The 17,516-nt window shown below is 41.0% G+C and overlaps 1 protein-coding gene across 7 annotated transcripts in view; it reads left to right on the plus strand.

Annotated features, from left to right (window-relative positions):
- The first annotated feature begins 4,898 nt into the window (after nucleotides 1–4,898).
- gabra1 (gamma-aminobutyric acid type A receptor subunit alpha1) overlaps nucleotides 4,899–17,516 on the plus strand; it is a 32,940-nt gene continuing 20,322 nt past the window's right edge. The window contains exons 1-8 of one of the 7 annotated variants that reach the window (XM_039776973.1): nucleotides 4,973–5,100; nucleotides 5,735–5,942; nucleotides 7,392–7,497; nucleotides 11,291–11,403; nucleotides 12,484–12,551; nucleotides 14,271–14,491; nucleotides 15,913–15,995; nucleotides 17,135–17,278. In XM_039776973.1, coding sequence (XP_039632907.1) covers nucleotides 7,418–7,497; nucleotides 11,291–11,403; nucleotides 12,484–12,551; nucleotides 14,271–14,491; nucleotides 15,913–15,995; nucleotides 17,135–17,278 — 709 coding nt within the window. In that variant the 5' untranslated portion in view covers nucleotides 4,973–5,100; nucleotides 5,735–5,942; nucleotides 7,392–7,417. The other 6 variants (XM_039776976.1, XM_039776972.1, XM_039776970.1 and 3 more) reach the window with 6 other exon arrangements.

A 17,516-nucleotide genomic window follows, 5' to 3' on the forward strand; every position in this document is an offset into this window, starting at 1 on the left:
GGATTCACAAGCAGACGTCAATGTTTTTGAGAGGGAAGGGAAAAGAAGAGCCAGTATGGATGTAAACCAAGAATGATGAGATGGAGAAATTGAGAGAGAATGCCAGCAGGAAGAGAAAAAAAATAATTCTGTGGAATTTAAATGCATTTTCTACAGCAGAGGAATCTGAGTGATGCCTACAAGTATAAAGAGGACGTCAGTTCATCACAGTATGCAGCAACCACCATAACTGAATGCTGAAGCCAATGCAGAAGTGTCCACAGAAGCACTTCCTCTAATGGCCACTAGAGGATGGCTTCAAGAAGCTTTATTGAAGTGATTGGGAAAAGCCACAATATATCCACGAGAGGTATAAATCCACAGCGCCAAAGTACAGTTTAGTTGTGGGCTGGTCAAACAGGCACAGCATGAAGAAATCCAAAAAGGAGCAATCAACTCCTTTAATACTTCAATTAAATTAAAAAAATTAACTAGAGACCATCTTGTGAAGGGATCACACCATCCGTAACGCCAAATCAGGCAAGGAAGTGTGTGTGTGTGTGTGTGTGTGTGTGTGTGTTTGATTCTAATAATTTTAATTGTTGTTTTAATTAAGACAACAGGCCCCTGGACACAAACATGTAAAAGGTCCCCTACCACTCCTACATAGAAGCAAGACACCAGGACTGAAAGAGACACAAAACAGCTGCAATGTTTGTAGTCATTTCGTCACTTTGCTTCTCGTTTATGTCTAATTTTGTGTCTCTTTGTGTCTCGTTTGTGTCTCATTTTGTGTCTCTTTGCGTCTCATTTGTGTCTCATTTTGTGTCTCATTTTGTGTCTCTGCGTAGTCATTTTGCATCTCTTGGTGGTCGTATTGTGTCCCTTTGAAGTTGTTTTGCGTCTCATTGTAGTCCCTTTGCGGCACATTTTGTTTTTCTTTGTTGACATTTTGCATCTCTTTTGTGTGCTGCACCAAAATACACCAATAAACAGCTACCTTTTGAATTTTTTGACCATATTCATGTTCATATTGTCATAGAAGCTAGTTAATGGAATAATGAGTCATGTCCACTGAGATGATCTGTAACTGTACATGGTACATACACAGTGAGTTGGAAAATGCTGGTTTGTATAAGATGAAAAGGCAGTATAATATTTTGTTTAAAAAGTACTGACTGTTTCTTCGAGACCGCAGAGGGTGGGGGGTGGGAGAGGGTTGTTGTTCTTGTTCAGTTGTGTTTGTCTGTTCTGTATGTTCAAAAAATATAAAAATAATTAAAAAAGATTATCTTAAAAAAAAAGTACTGACTGTGTCACTTTGAAGCTATGAAGATGTTGAGTTGTCTGAAGACATAGCAGAGCGGTTCAAAACTATATTTAAAAAGTATGTCTTTCTTAGTCCCCTTGGGGTCTTATGTCTGCTATTCCTCTACATGTAGCATTTGGTTATACATCACCAATATGAAAAGCATGATTCTTAGCAAGATTTGGAATGTTGAGGTATCCACAGCTGATAAAATAATTTGAAAATGAGTAACTATGTGAAAATATTAGTAAGTAAAAGCCTTTTGCAAGTCAAAAGCAGTTAAACACATGTATGTACAATGCATTCACACATGCACACACCCACACAATTCAAATACAAGAAGTATGACAAAGTAGTCCATTGGGTGTCTTAGTGTACAGAAAATCAATGGTATATGTAAGGGATAAGGGATAATGTAGAGCAGGCAGGTCATTATTGCCAAATAAAACCCTGACAGAGTGATTCAGTCACCCTGAGAAATTACAGTAATGATTTGACTCAAAATATAAATTTAAAAAACAATTTCACTGATTTAAAAATGGTCCTCCAGAGTCTATGATCAGAACAGCGTCCGTAGCAACAGTCTATTATTTATAGCAGCGGACAGAATTGCAGAATTACATTGTACTTTTATTACTACATGGTTATAACAGTATTTCATTATATAGACTTGAGTCACTATTCTCTGGACTTGTGACTCAACTCAGACTCGAACTTAGTTAATGGTGACTCGACTCGGACTGGAACACTGGGGACTGGAGACTTGACTCAGACTCAACAGTTGGTGACTCAATTACAACACTGTGGTTAGGTAAGTAGTATTTGCAGGGGCAAGTAGAGGTTATGGTTAGGGTAAGGTGCGTGTTTGTGTGTGTGTGTGTGTGTGTGTTTGTGTGTGTGTGTGTGTGTGTGTGTGTGTGTGTGTGTGTGTGTGTGTGTGTGTGTGTGTGTGTGTGTGTGTGTGTGTGTGTGTGTGTGCGTTTGCTGTGAGTGTTTCTCCTCCACTTGGTCCCAAATGTGGATAGCACCTCACTGAAAATATTTCCATGGTTACAACGCACCTGTGGAAAGCCTGCTCCATCCAGATTGGGTGGATGAGAGTTAACAGATGAAACCAGGAGCTCGGCAGGAGGGAAATAAGACTGTTAAGCAGCAAAGTCCAAGTATGGGTTCAAGAGCCAGAGCAGTGGCATTGTTTCAACCCGCTGGCACAGTTAAATGCACAAGCCCAAAGGGCGAAAAAGGCAAGCACAAATCAAGCTTTACTGCAGTAATTGAACTGAAGTACTGCACTTTGGTTTATCTTTCTCTCTCTCTCTCTCTCTCTCTCTCTCTCTCTCTCCTGCTACAGCCTCAGTTGGAGGCCAGATGGGAGCCCTGCCTGCTGTTGCCTACTGGACTAAGAGTGATCTTGAGCATTCTCTTCATCAAGGAGCAGCCCTGACCTAATAGGACCTAAAGTACGCTGTCCACGAGCGGAGAGACTCACAGAGCCTCAGGAATCTTCAATTGACTGACATCACATGCCAAATGAAGACATTAACCCTGTCAAGAGTGCTCTGGTTCACTCCAAAGAAAATGAAAAGCAGAAAAAGCCCTACTTGCCCTGCTTTTATCACTTTTAAAAATGATTGATACTACTTAAAATTAACCGAAACTAAGACTTAATCTGCTGTTGTCTGTGTGCTCAGGGAGCAGGACTCTACTCTGTGGATTTTAAGATTGTGACAGAGTCAGTAAAAGGCAGGTGTTCACTAAACAACAAAAGAGGTCAGCAAAACCATCAGGGTCATGAGTGCTCAAAGGGCCACTTTTCCTTTGAGAGTCAACAATGGTGCTTTACAGTAAGTTCTGAACAAAGGCTCCATAGGACACCCCAAGGAGCAAATGGTTGTGTACCATACACGTATGAAAACACAGTGCTAAACTACAGCATGAATGACTTCACTTTAAAAGGTCAAACGGATAAATACTAAAAACACACTGACATGTTCAAGATTGATTGTGCACATGCAAAACATAGGCCCTATACACATTCACAAACACACATGGGCACATGCACAATACAAAACACAATGACATGAATGTTAAGTGCAAACACACAAAGGTTACTACAAGCTGACTCTGCCACACATTGCTTCTGAATATCAATTCACCACAGTTGGTACTTTAAGTTTGTGTAAAACGAAACAAATTATCACTACATATGGCCCCATGATGGATGCACAGAGATGGGAGGGGGGGGGGGGCGTAGTCTGTCAATATCCCTTCTCTTAAAATTCAAAAGCACTGTTCACAGCGAGTGATTATTTATCCATAACCTGCACATTTCTCACCTAAATTACCGCCATCCATCTCTCTCCATTTAGTCCTGTGCATACACACACACACACACACACCTCACTTCGCTATCTGTTCCCATCACCGGCCCAGAGATGGAGCTGTGAGTAGGCAAGTCACCTTTGCTGGTCCTTATTTGTTTGAGCGGTGACAGTGAATATTCTCTTACTGTAATTGATCACTAGCAGTGTTTTGGAGAAGCTGTCTTCTGTTGTCCACGAAGAAATTCTCCTCTTTGGCAGAACGGAAGGTTATTTAAACGTGAGGAGGCGGGTGGAGAGATGAGATTCGTACTTTTTCTCCTCTCCACTATCCGTCTCCTGCATGCGCGCCAACACAACACTGCACGCGGGCACGTGTTGGTTATGCATGCCCGCACGTGCACGCGCGCGCACACAGGCAAATCGAGTCACATGCAGCAGTGGCGTTTGGCTTTGAGAGAAGGGAAGCAGCTTGAAATAATACTGCACTTGCATTACAGCAGCATACATTCTACGGAAGGAGCTCGGTGGGGTTGTGGAGGTTTTTCTTGTTGTCATTATTAAATATGCGCGTGCACCTGCAGCATCAGGTTATGGGGACGAAATATGAGCAGAGCAAAAGCAGAGGGGAGAAGAAGTCCATGTCCAAATATTTGGATTAATTAGGCTGGTTGTCATTTATTTTTCATTATTTTAACTTAGTTGTATTTAGAAGGTTTGAAAAGTATGTTCATGCAAAATGTATATCCCAAAACGGCGAACAATTTGACTAGATAGACAGACAGACAGACAGACAGACAGACAGATAGATAGATAGATAGATAGATAGATAGATAGATAGATAGATAGATAGATAGATAGATAGATAGATAGATACTGCCATTGAACACAACGATTACAGAGGCAAATATAAGGCCATGACGTCCCTCATAACTAATCACGCACATGCACTACTTTAACCACGCGTGAGGAGGCAATACACACATACACACAAACACGCACACTTAGAGGAAACGTTGCAGCGTTGCTGCAGACCAGACTGACGTGACTACACGGCCAGCTCACTCTGCCTGCTCTGATGAAAATAAACCCCGAGTCAGAACTAAAGGCGAAAAATGAGTTGCCTCTCGGTCAAAAGCATTCTAAAATCAACAGCTGGGATTCATAGGAGGCTTATGTAACCGTGAATTACATTGATGTGTTATAAATTGCCCATAAGAATGCCCTTTTCCTCATATGCCTCCTGCTGTAGTTCTTGGTAATGAAAATGTCTTCTGATTTGTAGTTTAACTTGAAATACGCAGATGACTACAAAAATATACGCTGGGTATCATAGCCCATTTTTTTTCCTCCCTTGCAGATGCACGCAGCTCAGCGCTCCTCTCTGTTCTGAGCTCAGTCTGGAGTGGCGCGGCTGTAGCAGCAGAATATTTGGCTGTAAACAGAGGCAGTGCTGTTATCTCGATGCGAAACGCAGGCTTTTAGGAGACGGTGAGTGATTCGAGGAGGATTTATTGCAGAGAGAGGCTTGTCTCATCAGTGCAAAGCTGGTGAGGGAACACGATTTTCTTAAAATGTTGGAGGTGTCTTCCCTTGCTTGTGTGCGCGCGTATCCGAGCCGTGTAATCCATTCGTGTTTCATTCTTTTCTCTTGTTTTGCTTCATCGTAAGTACTCACTGTCCGTTTTATGACTGCTACTCTTTTTCATAAGATGCCCTAGCTGTCTTGGTCGCGAGACGATCTTTTGATGCATGTCAATTTGATCTCCTTGGGAATCATCACGTAGGAGTCAGGGAGCAAGACAGAGAAAGCGCGATGGGGGAAAAATCAAGGGATCCTAGTTGAAAATGTAAGAGGATTTTTATTTTGCAGCCACTGATAAGAGATTAGGGCGACAGCAGTGGAAGTTAAATTGTGCTGCATATAAAATGGGCGGGCTAGTCTTTATATTAGGTTGATACAGCCTATTCCAAAATTAAATGGTCTGCGCTTGGACACAGTCTGTTTGCTATGCACTTTATTTACAGGCACGATTGATGAACTAAATCATTTATTTTGGATAGAGACCTCAGTACACAGACCAGATGTGTTAGTTTAGTAGAACATTTCTTTTGTTGCTGACAGACAGAGAGTTCAACTCACTACAGCACCACCAATGAACAGTGAGAGAGACCTGCGCATATCGTCAGCAGCCGCTTCTCCAGCCTCAAGCTAAAATTCGTCAGATCTGAGATCACAGAGGATTTTTCTCATTCAGTCCGGTTAGAAAAGATATTCTCAAAAGTTTGAGGATATAGCCAGCGGACACCGAATACACACCGACTCATCTGCTGTAAGTGATTTTTCTCCATTTTTCTCGCATTTTTATCAGGCAAAAGAAGGAGAGAGGGGAGTAACACTCGGATTTAGAGGGATGGTTTGTGTTGCTGGACACCGCTAGAATCGAGGACGAGTTTTATTGGGGAGAAGGGGGAGTTTGCCGTCGAAATTGGGACCGTTTAAGGGGTATTTTATGGCAAACGAGAGCCGTTTGATGGTTTTAACGAGAGGCAGCTTGGCTTCAGCACCACGGACAGCGCTCCGAATAAAACAGCATCAACGCACATTTGCTTAATTACTCCGCCACGCACGAAGTGGATCATGCCATGCATGTATTTAGACCAACCTTACAGGGATGCCAGTTGAATGACAAATGTCTACCCATCTCAACTACATCCATGTATTGTAGGGGAGAGGGTGACATTTTCTCTGAATAACTTAGAAAGTGTGCTTGTGCGAGATTTTCTCCTCCAGTCGTTAATCTGCATCATCCCCGCTTTGTCAAATCCTTGTCAACCAACGGATTTATTTTATTTTTATTTCATTTTAGCAGAGCAATGTACGTCCGCTGAATCCCATCCGCTCACAGTGCACCTTGGAACATCACACGCAAGTAGGGGTATTGTCTTCGATGTGTGCTGTGTTTTAGTGGCAGGATTTTGCGGTCGTGTGTGAAATACTGTTTTAGCGCTTTTCTACAAGTAAGTAATTGGTCCTCTCATGGACACGTCGATGCCTTCAAAAATGGACCGTGAATCTGAACACTGTGTTTTGCATGAACAGTAGCGCAGGCTAATTGCTTACATACTTTTATGACCCGGCTGACATCATAGCTTAATGATTGAGGAGGAAGCAAATGCTCATATTTTAGGGGGATTTGGTTTGATATTGCGGTATTGTGCGTTTCACATTGCAGGGTATTAGAGGAGGCTGTGTACAGGTGCTACAAGCTCACACAGCGTGTTATGTGGTCGATGATGTGTTGCCTTGTTATTTCGTCTTAAGTATTATGCGCTACAGATGCAGCCATATGGAATGCGTGTGTATTGAGTGTCAGTTATGAAAGTCGTATTTCCATTGGTACCCCCCTCTGATTATCGAAATGCTGAGCACCTATTTAAATTTTTTCTCCCACATACTTAGGGTGCAGAATATGCCTCTGTCAATGTGACACATCATTTAAAATGATGATGTAAAATCTTTGAGGGGTGCCTGTGTCAAGTGGCATGCAATGGCCCAATGCATGTGGCAGGGCCATTTGGTTTAAATCATTGGCTGTCAGTGAATCTGTAAGAAATGTTAAGCAGGACCAAACACATAATCTATTTAGGAACAAACATCCACGTTGGCTGTTCTACATCTATATGTTTGTTTAGGTGATGACATGTTGGCTTAATAGTGAACCATTGGCTCAAATGACTTAATGGTAATGATCTTCATTCTCTCTCTCTTTGACCTCCAGCAGTGAAAGGTCCTCATATTGCAACTATGTGTGGACGGAGCAGGACGGCCTCTCTGTGTCTGTGGGCTTGCTTGCTTGTCGCCAACAGTGTACTGGGTGGGAAAAGGTAACAACAAACATAAACTTACAAATGCATATTATATATGTGTATTACATTGGATCATTGGATAATTCTACATATGTGAAAGTCAAAAATATCATGCACACTCTTCATATGACTTTCTTTTCAAGCCTTACGGAGACTTTGAGACAAACGTTCATTATTGTAAATCTAAATATTGCCTATATGATCAAGATATTAATGGAACACTACAGTTGCACATAGTGATATTGAAGGACAAATTGATGTCTTCCTTGCCTTCCTTGGTTTACACCCTTACAGAGAATATTTAATGTGGTTGTAACTGGGGCATCACCATAGGACACCTTTATGCTTATAATTGCATAGAGGCAATAAGAAGTGCAACATAGAAAGATTACATAAGGAGCCAAAATAGCGACTATCCACGTTACCATAGTATTACACTTTCGTTGGTCCACTAGCCTTGTGGGACAACATCTACATTCTCAGTTCATTCCTGGGCTGTGTGCAGTAGATGATGTGTGTTGCATCTGGATATTTGGCACAGATTTGTGCACATGTTTGTGACAGTGACTGCGGGGATAGTAGGGTTGATGTACAGACACACTTCTCAATGTCAACACTGAGGTGTGGGATGTCACCTAACCAGAAGCAGACAAACTAAGTGAGAAAGAAAGATAATGATTGAATAAGAGATGACACTGACTTGAGCCACTGTCATGTGTCTGCTACTGCATTAATTCCCACACGATTCAAATGCTGGGCAGCCATTCATGTGTAGCATACCTCAAAACATCATAATCCAGCTCCACTCCTTTGACATTGAACCATACAGTAAATAAACACGCAGACCAGTTAAACATTCAACTCATTAGCTGTTGCAACTGCATGAGATCATATAAGCTCTCATCCTATTGTGGTTCGGTAGAATCCTAGAGAGACTTTTTTTGCATGGTAAAATAATTCCATAGAACTGTCACAGGCAGTTGACTTCAATGGTGATGTCTTGAGATAGTCCAGCTTGCTTCTCTCTCAGTGACAACAGCTACACCACAAAAACACACATCTATACAGTATACAGTATATCTTTCATCTAACACGCCTTGAGCACATGCAGAACACAGAGGGAATGTGTCCTATTTTAAATGCACGATGCACTGCAATACGTCATTACTGCACACTTATTTGATCTAACTGATTAATGACGGCTAGGTAGCTAAGGTTTGAAATGCACTGACTGGCAAATGGAGGTTTGATTTACTGGGTTTGATGTGCTGTATGTTGAGCACATTAGAGTAAATGCAAGTAACTGATGAAGTACTGATTACTTTACTGAGGAACTGTCACTGCAAACTGCAAGGCAATTATCACCCAAAGATTTACTGTATAATCCAGTCCCCCTTTTCAAATACAAAATCACACACACACACACACACACACACACACACGTTGGGGGATTTCAACAAGACACGGTAATCAGAAGACCTAGCACTCTGCTACAGTATGTTGCCAACGAAAGAAATTGCCTCATAATTAGATATCCAAGTGACGAGAGAGACAAGGAGAGAAGGAGAGAGAGAGAGAGAGAGAGAGAGAGAGAGAGAGATGTACAGTAAAATGGAGAAAGGGAGAGAGTGAAAGAACGACATTGGCAGAGTGAGTGTGAACGGCACTGTTGCTGTTCAGATGACCTGTAGATGGGGATGGTGTACAATGTTTTATGAGGAAGGGGCCCCTGGCTGATAAACATGTGTATCCTTCCACAGCACCTTTTTGTCTCCATTGTCTTGACATACAACCCTAACCCCCTCACCACCCATGTTTCCCATATACACTGTAAAAAAAAAAGTCTATCTTAAAAAAAATATATGTGCCATTCCTAATATTAAAAAAAGTGGTTTTCTACTCGGTTGAGATGACACATTTGACTTGTCAAATACAGCAGACTAAAAATGCAAGGTCAAAAAGTGCACTTATTTTTTCATTTTAACAAACAAAATTCAAAAGTTCTCCCATGGATTATTTACGACTTGTAAGGATGGATATTTTCTCTTGTATTTCCTCCTTAATTATTGGTGAACTTGAAAGAGCCAAGGGACATCCTGGCTTGTTTTCTCTGTTGGTCGAGACTATAACAAGAGGACTGTAACCTTTGGGCAAACCAAAAACTGTTTTGGTGTCTTACTCTGATTTGGCAAATTGGAAATGCCTAAATTAATGTAGAAAGTAGGAATATTAATTAAGCAGGGAAGAGGCGGTTGTGTTTTATTTTACCGTCCTAATTTTACCTAACCCTAACCCCCTGACGTCCTGTGGGTTAAATTTATGCTTCCTGTATTTATACATAATTGGCTTCCCAAACCTGAACAAATTAGTTCAGTTATTGTTTTGAATTTGAGAATTTCAAAGTTGTTACCTGAGAAAGACTGAATCAAAATAAAATTTCTCATCACAGTTTCTACAGTTTAAATGCTGGCTTTAGTTTTCAGAGAGTTCTTCTTTTTTGGCAGATAGAAGGATGCTTGCGAATTAAGGGAAATTGGTAGCAGAGAGATGCACATTAACCCTTTTATACAAATCCATGTGTGACGCGGATGCGGCATCCTTATTTAGAAAGCAAAAAATGTTTAGCAGCTCACGCTCAAAGCTGTAGGATCTGCCTCAATCCCACAGCTTTGAATGTGAGCTGTGTCCCTCTAAAAAGCCACCCCCCCCAGTTTCACTTAAAGATTTCCTCACCTCCCCCTCCTTCTCCATTATCTTCACCTTTTTTCTCTTCTTTGTCCTTTCTTTGGAGCTTTCCCCGCATGTTTCTCTCTCTCCAGCCATCCCTCCTATTTTTCGTTCCCTCCCATTGCAGGTCCTTGCTAAATAATCTAAATGACCTCTCCCTCTCCTTGGAGCAGTTCAGCTCTCGGAACCTGTTTCCAAACACTTGCTGTTTATTTAGCATGCAATCAAACTAAACGCTATTGGCATAAAAAGAGGGGGAGGATGATTGCTCAGAGGCATACAATACATTGTGAGAGAGTTGTATCTGATTATTATCAGCACTAACATGCAAACATATGCATGAATATGAACACAGTTTGTCTATGTGTGTAGACCCTGAGCCTACAGTACATCCATGCATTGATTGATTCAGCTATGCAAACACTGGCATCCACAAACATACTCTCTAAACATTCCTGTCCCATCCTGCCTTTATGATACACAATGTAATTAGGGACTGTATTCCTGATTATGGGTGTGTTGAAATATTTATGCGTGGAGATGCAACAAACTCTGCTCTTACAATTAGTGATTGTGATTGTTTTAGGTATTGCTGTAGGCATTTTGTTTCATGTTGTTCAAAGAGCACATTCAGCAAGGCATTTGTGGTCTAAAAGACCATATTAACGTATAAATAATGTATTATGATTTCTCTATTCTCTCTCGCTGTGAGATTGTGCCTACGTGTGTGTTTGCGCACACACACGTACAAACTGGCTCTACATGTCCAGTTTTACATTTCGCTGATGAAAATAACTTTAACACTTGCACACTTTCCATAGGGATAAGACAGGATAATTTGACCTTGTGAGATATTTTCCTTTCCAGTCCATCTCCATTTTTTCACAATGTGATTAACAATGCATTCTTTGTTTCCCATGTACTTCAACAGAACTGTCTTGCTAACTACAGAGCAGAGAATCCTCCTTTTTTGTCTTTGATATTTGATTCATATTCAGAGTTTGTTCTTACTCTTTCAGCAGTTCTGACTGTGGTTTTAAATTCTAGCTATGATGACTTCAAATCTTCTTCTTTGCTTTGCCAGTTCTGGGCAGAACGGCATGACAGATGAACAGAAAGATAACACTACAGTGTTCACCAAGATCTTAGACAGCCTTCTGGATGGCTATGACAATCGCCTCAGGCCAGGACTGGGAGGTCAGTAAACTCAAGTCATTGAATGTCTTTTGTCCCTCATGGTGACTGTTCTTTGTTGTTTTTATTGCAAATATATTCCAAAAGACTCCTACAAATATTTTACTTTACACATGACCACACATAGTAATATCCCTATGACTAAATCTTATTATATGGAGGTGGATTTGCTTTCAGTGTCAGATTTTGTGTGATAATTAAAAAAAGAACTCAAGACTCATTCCTCACCTGCTGCTCTTGTGAAACAGCGGACTGTCATGAAGCCAACACAGTGAATTACATCATATTGTGTGTGCTGCTCTTCACTCTATTGTCAACTGTCCATTGTTAGAGAGAGAAATAAAATGGCAGGGAGACTGAGAGACAACTTAAAAAAATGGAAAATGAGAGCAATAGAGAAAAAAAACATAGAGTAAGGAGAAAATGGGACAAGATAATGTGAGAATTGGTGTGTGAAGGACACTAAGGATTGCAGTGTGATGCAGCAGGCATCAAACAGACAAATGAATAAAACCAGGACCGCTAGGAGTTCAGCAGCTGAGGGGAATAAGTTTTGGATTATGATGGGTATCATTCATAAATCATAGTTATATTTCAGTTTCAGAATCACAAGGAACACACCCTCACACCCAAACACACATCACCTCTGCCACCCCCTCCATTTGAATCCCCAGTGGACCCATTGTGGCTATCAGTATTATGGGACCAGAGATTCAGTAATACAGCAATGCACAAATTTATTAAGAGACAGAACCACTGTCCGGGTAATGGAGCTGACACTGAAACCAATACCAGCAGAAATGGTTATCGACATCCAAAATGGGCTTTTATTATGGTTGTTTTTTTTCCACAATTTGTGTGTTTGTGTGTTTGTGTGTTTGTGTGTGTGTGTGTGTGTGTGTGTGTGTGTGTGTGTGTGTGTGTGTGTGTGTGTGTGTGTGTGTGTGTGTGTGTGTTAAAAGTAATGTTGAATGGATTGAATGGATCAGAGGCTATAGCCAGGTGGTCTTGTATTAACAGGTAGTTAGGGGCTAATGAATGCCACTGATAGTCACTCACTCTGGCAATTTCCTGCTTCAACAGAGCGTGTAACTGAAGTCAAGACTGACATTTTCGTGACTAGTATTGGGCCAGTTTCGGACCATGACATGGTGAGACTCTTTTCGCCTCTGTAAATGTCACTAGTTTCCCCCTGCCCCTATCCCTCCACCCTCACCCCTGTCTCTTAGCCTCTCTGGGCACAAGGGTATCTAAGCTGTAAAATTATTATTAATTTGATGATTTATTCTATTAACTCCTGAAACTGTCACATGTGTAAAATGTTGTTTTCTAGCGCATGGCTTGTAATTCCACTCTACTCTATATATGTCACCCCTACTCCTAAATATGACTGCATGTTTCTTTAATGTGGATGTCAAAATATGCTGTGAACTGTGACCCCACACTCTGTTTATTTGTTTTGGAATATTGAAAATAGCCTCTAAAATTCTGTTTGTTGAGCTTGTAGATAGAGTATTCATATTTCAGAACTAGAACCATGCTGATCTGTCTTGACTGAAAAATCTGGAGCAAAGAAATGTGTGGATGTTGAGGTTTAAGGATCGAAGGTGCTGATCTCTTTTTCACTTCTGATATGTAATTAAATTGCAGCATACATAGCTAATAACATTATTATGATGAGATGATTTGATAGTAGGCGGAAAGAAATGAAATACATTTCAATATCAAATTAAAATGCAACATCAAAATATGAGTCATCACTTTTATGGTTTGTTTAGTCTTCTTCAATATGCTACCTAGAAAAGCCATTGGCTGTTTAAACATAAGCATCTGATCTTTACTCTGTGCACCGGAAACCAATTAATCTCATTAAAATGTCTCACCGCCTTTTACTACTTGAAAAAAAAGACGACTCCTGTTATCTGCATGTGAAGTGTTGTACTCCATTTGACATAATCTCAGTTAATTACACTGGTTGACATGTGGGCCAAGACTATTTTGCTACTGTGTTAAGGCCAGAAGGAAGAGCTGAAGAACATTTTCTCCATCTCCAGCCTTTCCCCATCCTCCTCTATTACCTTGAAGCTCTGTTTCAGCTCATACTAATTATCTTACGTGGGCCAAGTGGAAATGGGGGGAGAAGAGAACAAAAAACAGGCTGCGCTGTAATTTTTATAGGCTCCCTTTACTCTGCCGGGCAGTCATGTGGAACCATTAGAATCTGCTCTCAGCTATAGTCATTAGCTGCCTTCAAAATGAAATGTCCTCATAATATTGTGTCCAGTGGTTCCTTTTTGTGTCTAATGTAATTTAGATTACTGAGCAAAGAAGTTTCCCCAAAATAAATGGTAACAACGATCATTTTTGGCAGTTACCTAACAATGCAATACCAAATGACCAAATAACAAATGGCATGTCTTATTTGCATATAGCGCATTAAACTGACCAGACCATAATTATGTAAAAAAAGAAATGAAAGAAAATGGAAAAGGCAACCACATATTACTTTGTGAACTAGAGAACAATTATGGTATTTAACAATGGAGACATTCTTTTTGAAAAGATACCAGCCAGAAAACCATGCACCTCCGTCCACTAGATCCTCCCTGTATTTGCCAAAGCCTTTAACATGAAGAGACAGTTACCAGCAGGGAGACTAGGCTAAGACTAACATACTAAAGTCAAAGTGACACAAGGAAGAAAAAAAGCAAAAAGTGAGAACATGAAAAAGGGTAAAATGGAAAGATAAGGTTGGGTGTATTTGCTGTATTTGATAGAGGTAGAAAGCAAACAGCTACAGGGTTGGAGATTTTCTTTTTTTTCTCCTTTTTGACTTTTATTTTTCTCTAACTCTCACCATCCACCTTCAGGAGTACACCATTGATGTGTTCTTCAGACAGAGCTGGAAGGATGAAAGGTTGAAATTTAAAGGCCCAATGGCCGTGCTGCGTCTTAACAACCTGATGGCCAGCAAGATCTGGACCCCCGATACCTTCTTCCACAATGGCAAGAAGTCGGTGGCTCACAACATGACCATGCCAAACAAACTGCTGCGAATTACAGAGGAAGGCACACTGCTGTACACCATGAGGTAGGCTGACCATGTTCTACATCACTAGTGCAATAAAGGATTTTAGAACTAGCCAGAGACTAAACTGTTTTTAAGCTGAACTGAATCTATATTATCTGATTTGAAAAGAGGATGATTGATGAATTGATTGATTACATTTTATGAACAAACTGAAACAGTTGCGCTCAAACGATAATGCTGGCCTTATTCCATAGATTAAAACAAGCAACCCATACCAACAACATAGTTAGCCTGTTTCTCAATACTTTGTGACTTTCCTACGCTGTCTGTGGCACTCAGCCCCAAGACCATTTTTCGATAATCTTTAAATACAGGTAACAAATACTTTCTTTATAATTTCCTTTAACAGCTGGGCAATTTAGTTTTTTGCAACACATTTGGTGCAAGTATTTACAGCACGAGAATTGTTTGACTCATCATAAATAACAGTGCCCATGTTCATGGTAATGAAGGTTTTGGTCTTTGTTTTAAATTATACAATTTGTTACCAAAAGGAATACAACATTGCACATTGCTTCTAACCTGTATTGTATACAAACAATCATCCACTTTATTGTTACATTTATGGTTATTTTTACACAAAGATAATTCACTACACTCATACTACACTCATTTCTATTTCTATCTTGATATAGTTATCTATTTATTGTACATGGTCAGCCATTCAAAAGTTCTGTGGACCACATACATTTTCTTCACAATTTGTCATTTTTCCATTGTAGTGTTCACCAGGAAAAATAAAATATGTTTTATTCTGTCATGATTTATCACTTTGGGGATGCACCCTGACAGTTGCGAGCAGGAAGATAAGGTATATGACCAGCTGAGCTGAGTTTAGAACCAGTCGCGGCACCTCGGTAGCCTTCAGCAGAACACGGGTAAATAAAAGCCTTACAAACGGTACAAACCTTGATGCACACTGCAGAGTGATGCTAATGTGAGATGTCTATAAGGCAATGATTGTAAAACATTTGTTTTAGCATGTTTACTAGCAGGGGGAGGGGGTAGAGGCGGAGCACATATTGCTGTCACAGATGAGAGAGATGAGGGATGGATGGGAGATTAGTGTGTCACGGGTGGCCTGACGTGCTGTTTTTCACCAAGCTGTCAGGAAATAGAAACCCACAGCTCAGGGAACTGGAGCATTTCTGTTCTGTTGGTTTGGGGGAAAGTAGCTGCAATTTGACAGTGTTTGGTGCTGAGAGACTAGAAAAAACAGTACACCACACGTTCCTGGTGCCTCACTGTACTGAACTGTCATTCTTGTGCCTTAATTCCTCGAGGCCTCTTCCTCACCCCTCTCCCAGCATTAACACCATGGGTTCCTTCATCCTGGCTTTGCCATAATGCTGTTTTTTCTTGCTACTGTACTGCTTTTTATTGGACTAATTCACTATCCATGTCTGTATGAATCTCTCTAGGCTAACAGTAAGAGCAGAATGTCCCATGCACCTTGAAGACTTCCCTATGGATGCCCATGCTTGTCCACTGAAGTTTGGCAGCTGTAGGTGGCCTCTGCACTCAAACACAACATGCACATTAACGCACACAACACAGACACAGACATGCCTCTCTGACACGCTGTCACTGTCTCATCCAACTGGAAGTGCGACCCCAGCGCCAGTCCCTGATAAGGGATGACAGTGTGGTAACAGCTGTTCTCCCAGAGGAACTGTCTGCCAAGGGCCCTCTTGTCCCCCCCGCTCCCCACATTCAACCCTGCCAGGCCCTGCAAGACCCTGGCAGGCATGCAGCACACAGACCTGTATTTATCTAAAGCAGCACTCTTTGTAACATTTCCAGAGCATTACACCAGCTGCTCACCGCTGACAGCTCCCCCTACCCTGATAATCCTTGAGAAGACATAACAGCAATGATGGAGATTGGAGACAAGGATAGAAAATGAGAGAACTAGATGGGAGAAGAACATGGGGGAAGCAAGCAAAAATACAGCAAAAGGGAAAGAGATAGAGAAGTGAACGTCACACTGTCTCTGTGCCATTCTTTAGACATCTTCACAGCGTGAGTGAGAGGACCGAGCCTCAACCCCCTTTAAATTGAACTCACTCCCTAAATATTTCAGTGATGAGCGCTCTTCCTTATGCTGCAGTCTGCAGTCGAGCCATCCTTTCCTCTGCAGTGGTCGAGCCACACTGCAGCTTTGACAGGTTGGGTGGCCGGAGGGAAGAGAAGACTGATTTGGCTGTTTTAAAGTCATGTTGTGCTGTTGGGATGTTTGTTTGTTTTCTTATAAGTTGAAGGATGACATGACATAATGTGATATGACATCACATCACATGTTTAAACCAAACAGTGTTTGAAAAGAGAGAGCAAAATATGAGACGGTATGAGCTTAAAAAGAATAGATAAAACTGGAGACAATGTTAGCGGACACTCTAACGAGGTGACAGAAAATAACATGCTTAAATAACAAATGAGACAATACAGGCAGAATTGAGATGAGAGCAGACTAGACAAGATGGAACCAAATGAGATGAGGTAAAACTAGAACTAGAGGATTTTTCTTTTTTTCCAACTGGCATCCCTTGCAGCTCCAAAAATATAACCTGCAAGGCAACACATGCCAACAGACAGCCAGCAGCTAAATAATATATAACTTTTTACTCTTTTCTTCATTGCTAGATGCCTACACCCAAGCAGAGGTGGTGTATGTGTGGACCAGAGGGGCTGCCCAATCCGTGGTGGTGGCAGAGGATGGGTCCAGATTAAACCAGTACGATCTGATGGGGCAGAGTGTGGATTCTGGTGTGGTGCAGTCCAGCACAGGTAGGTTTCAGTTAGGTTACAACATGCTCTGAATGATACAATTTACTTTGAAGTAAATCAGTGCTTTGAGGGGGAATCGTGCATTTTGAATGTATTAATTTGACATGTTTAATGTTCACACTGCATTACCATGTCAAAAGATTAAAGCTCAGTGCATAAAGAGTTACATAGAGCTTTTCATCTCACTCACTCAGTCTTGTTCAGCATTCATCACTTAAACTACTGGTCTGAAACTGCA

The sequence above is a fragment of the Perca fluviatilis genome, chromosome 16 (genome assembly GCF_010015445.1).
Source record: "Perca fluviatilis chromosome 16, GENO_Pfluv_1.0, whole genome shotgun sequence".
Classification (NCBI taxonomy): domain Eukaryota; kingdom Metazoa; phylum Chordata; class Actinopteri; order Perciformes; family Percidae; genus Perca; species Perca fluviatilis.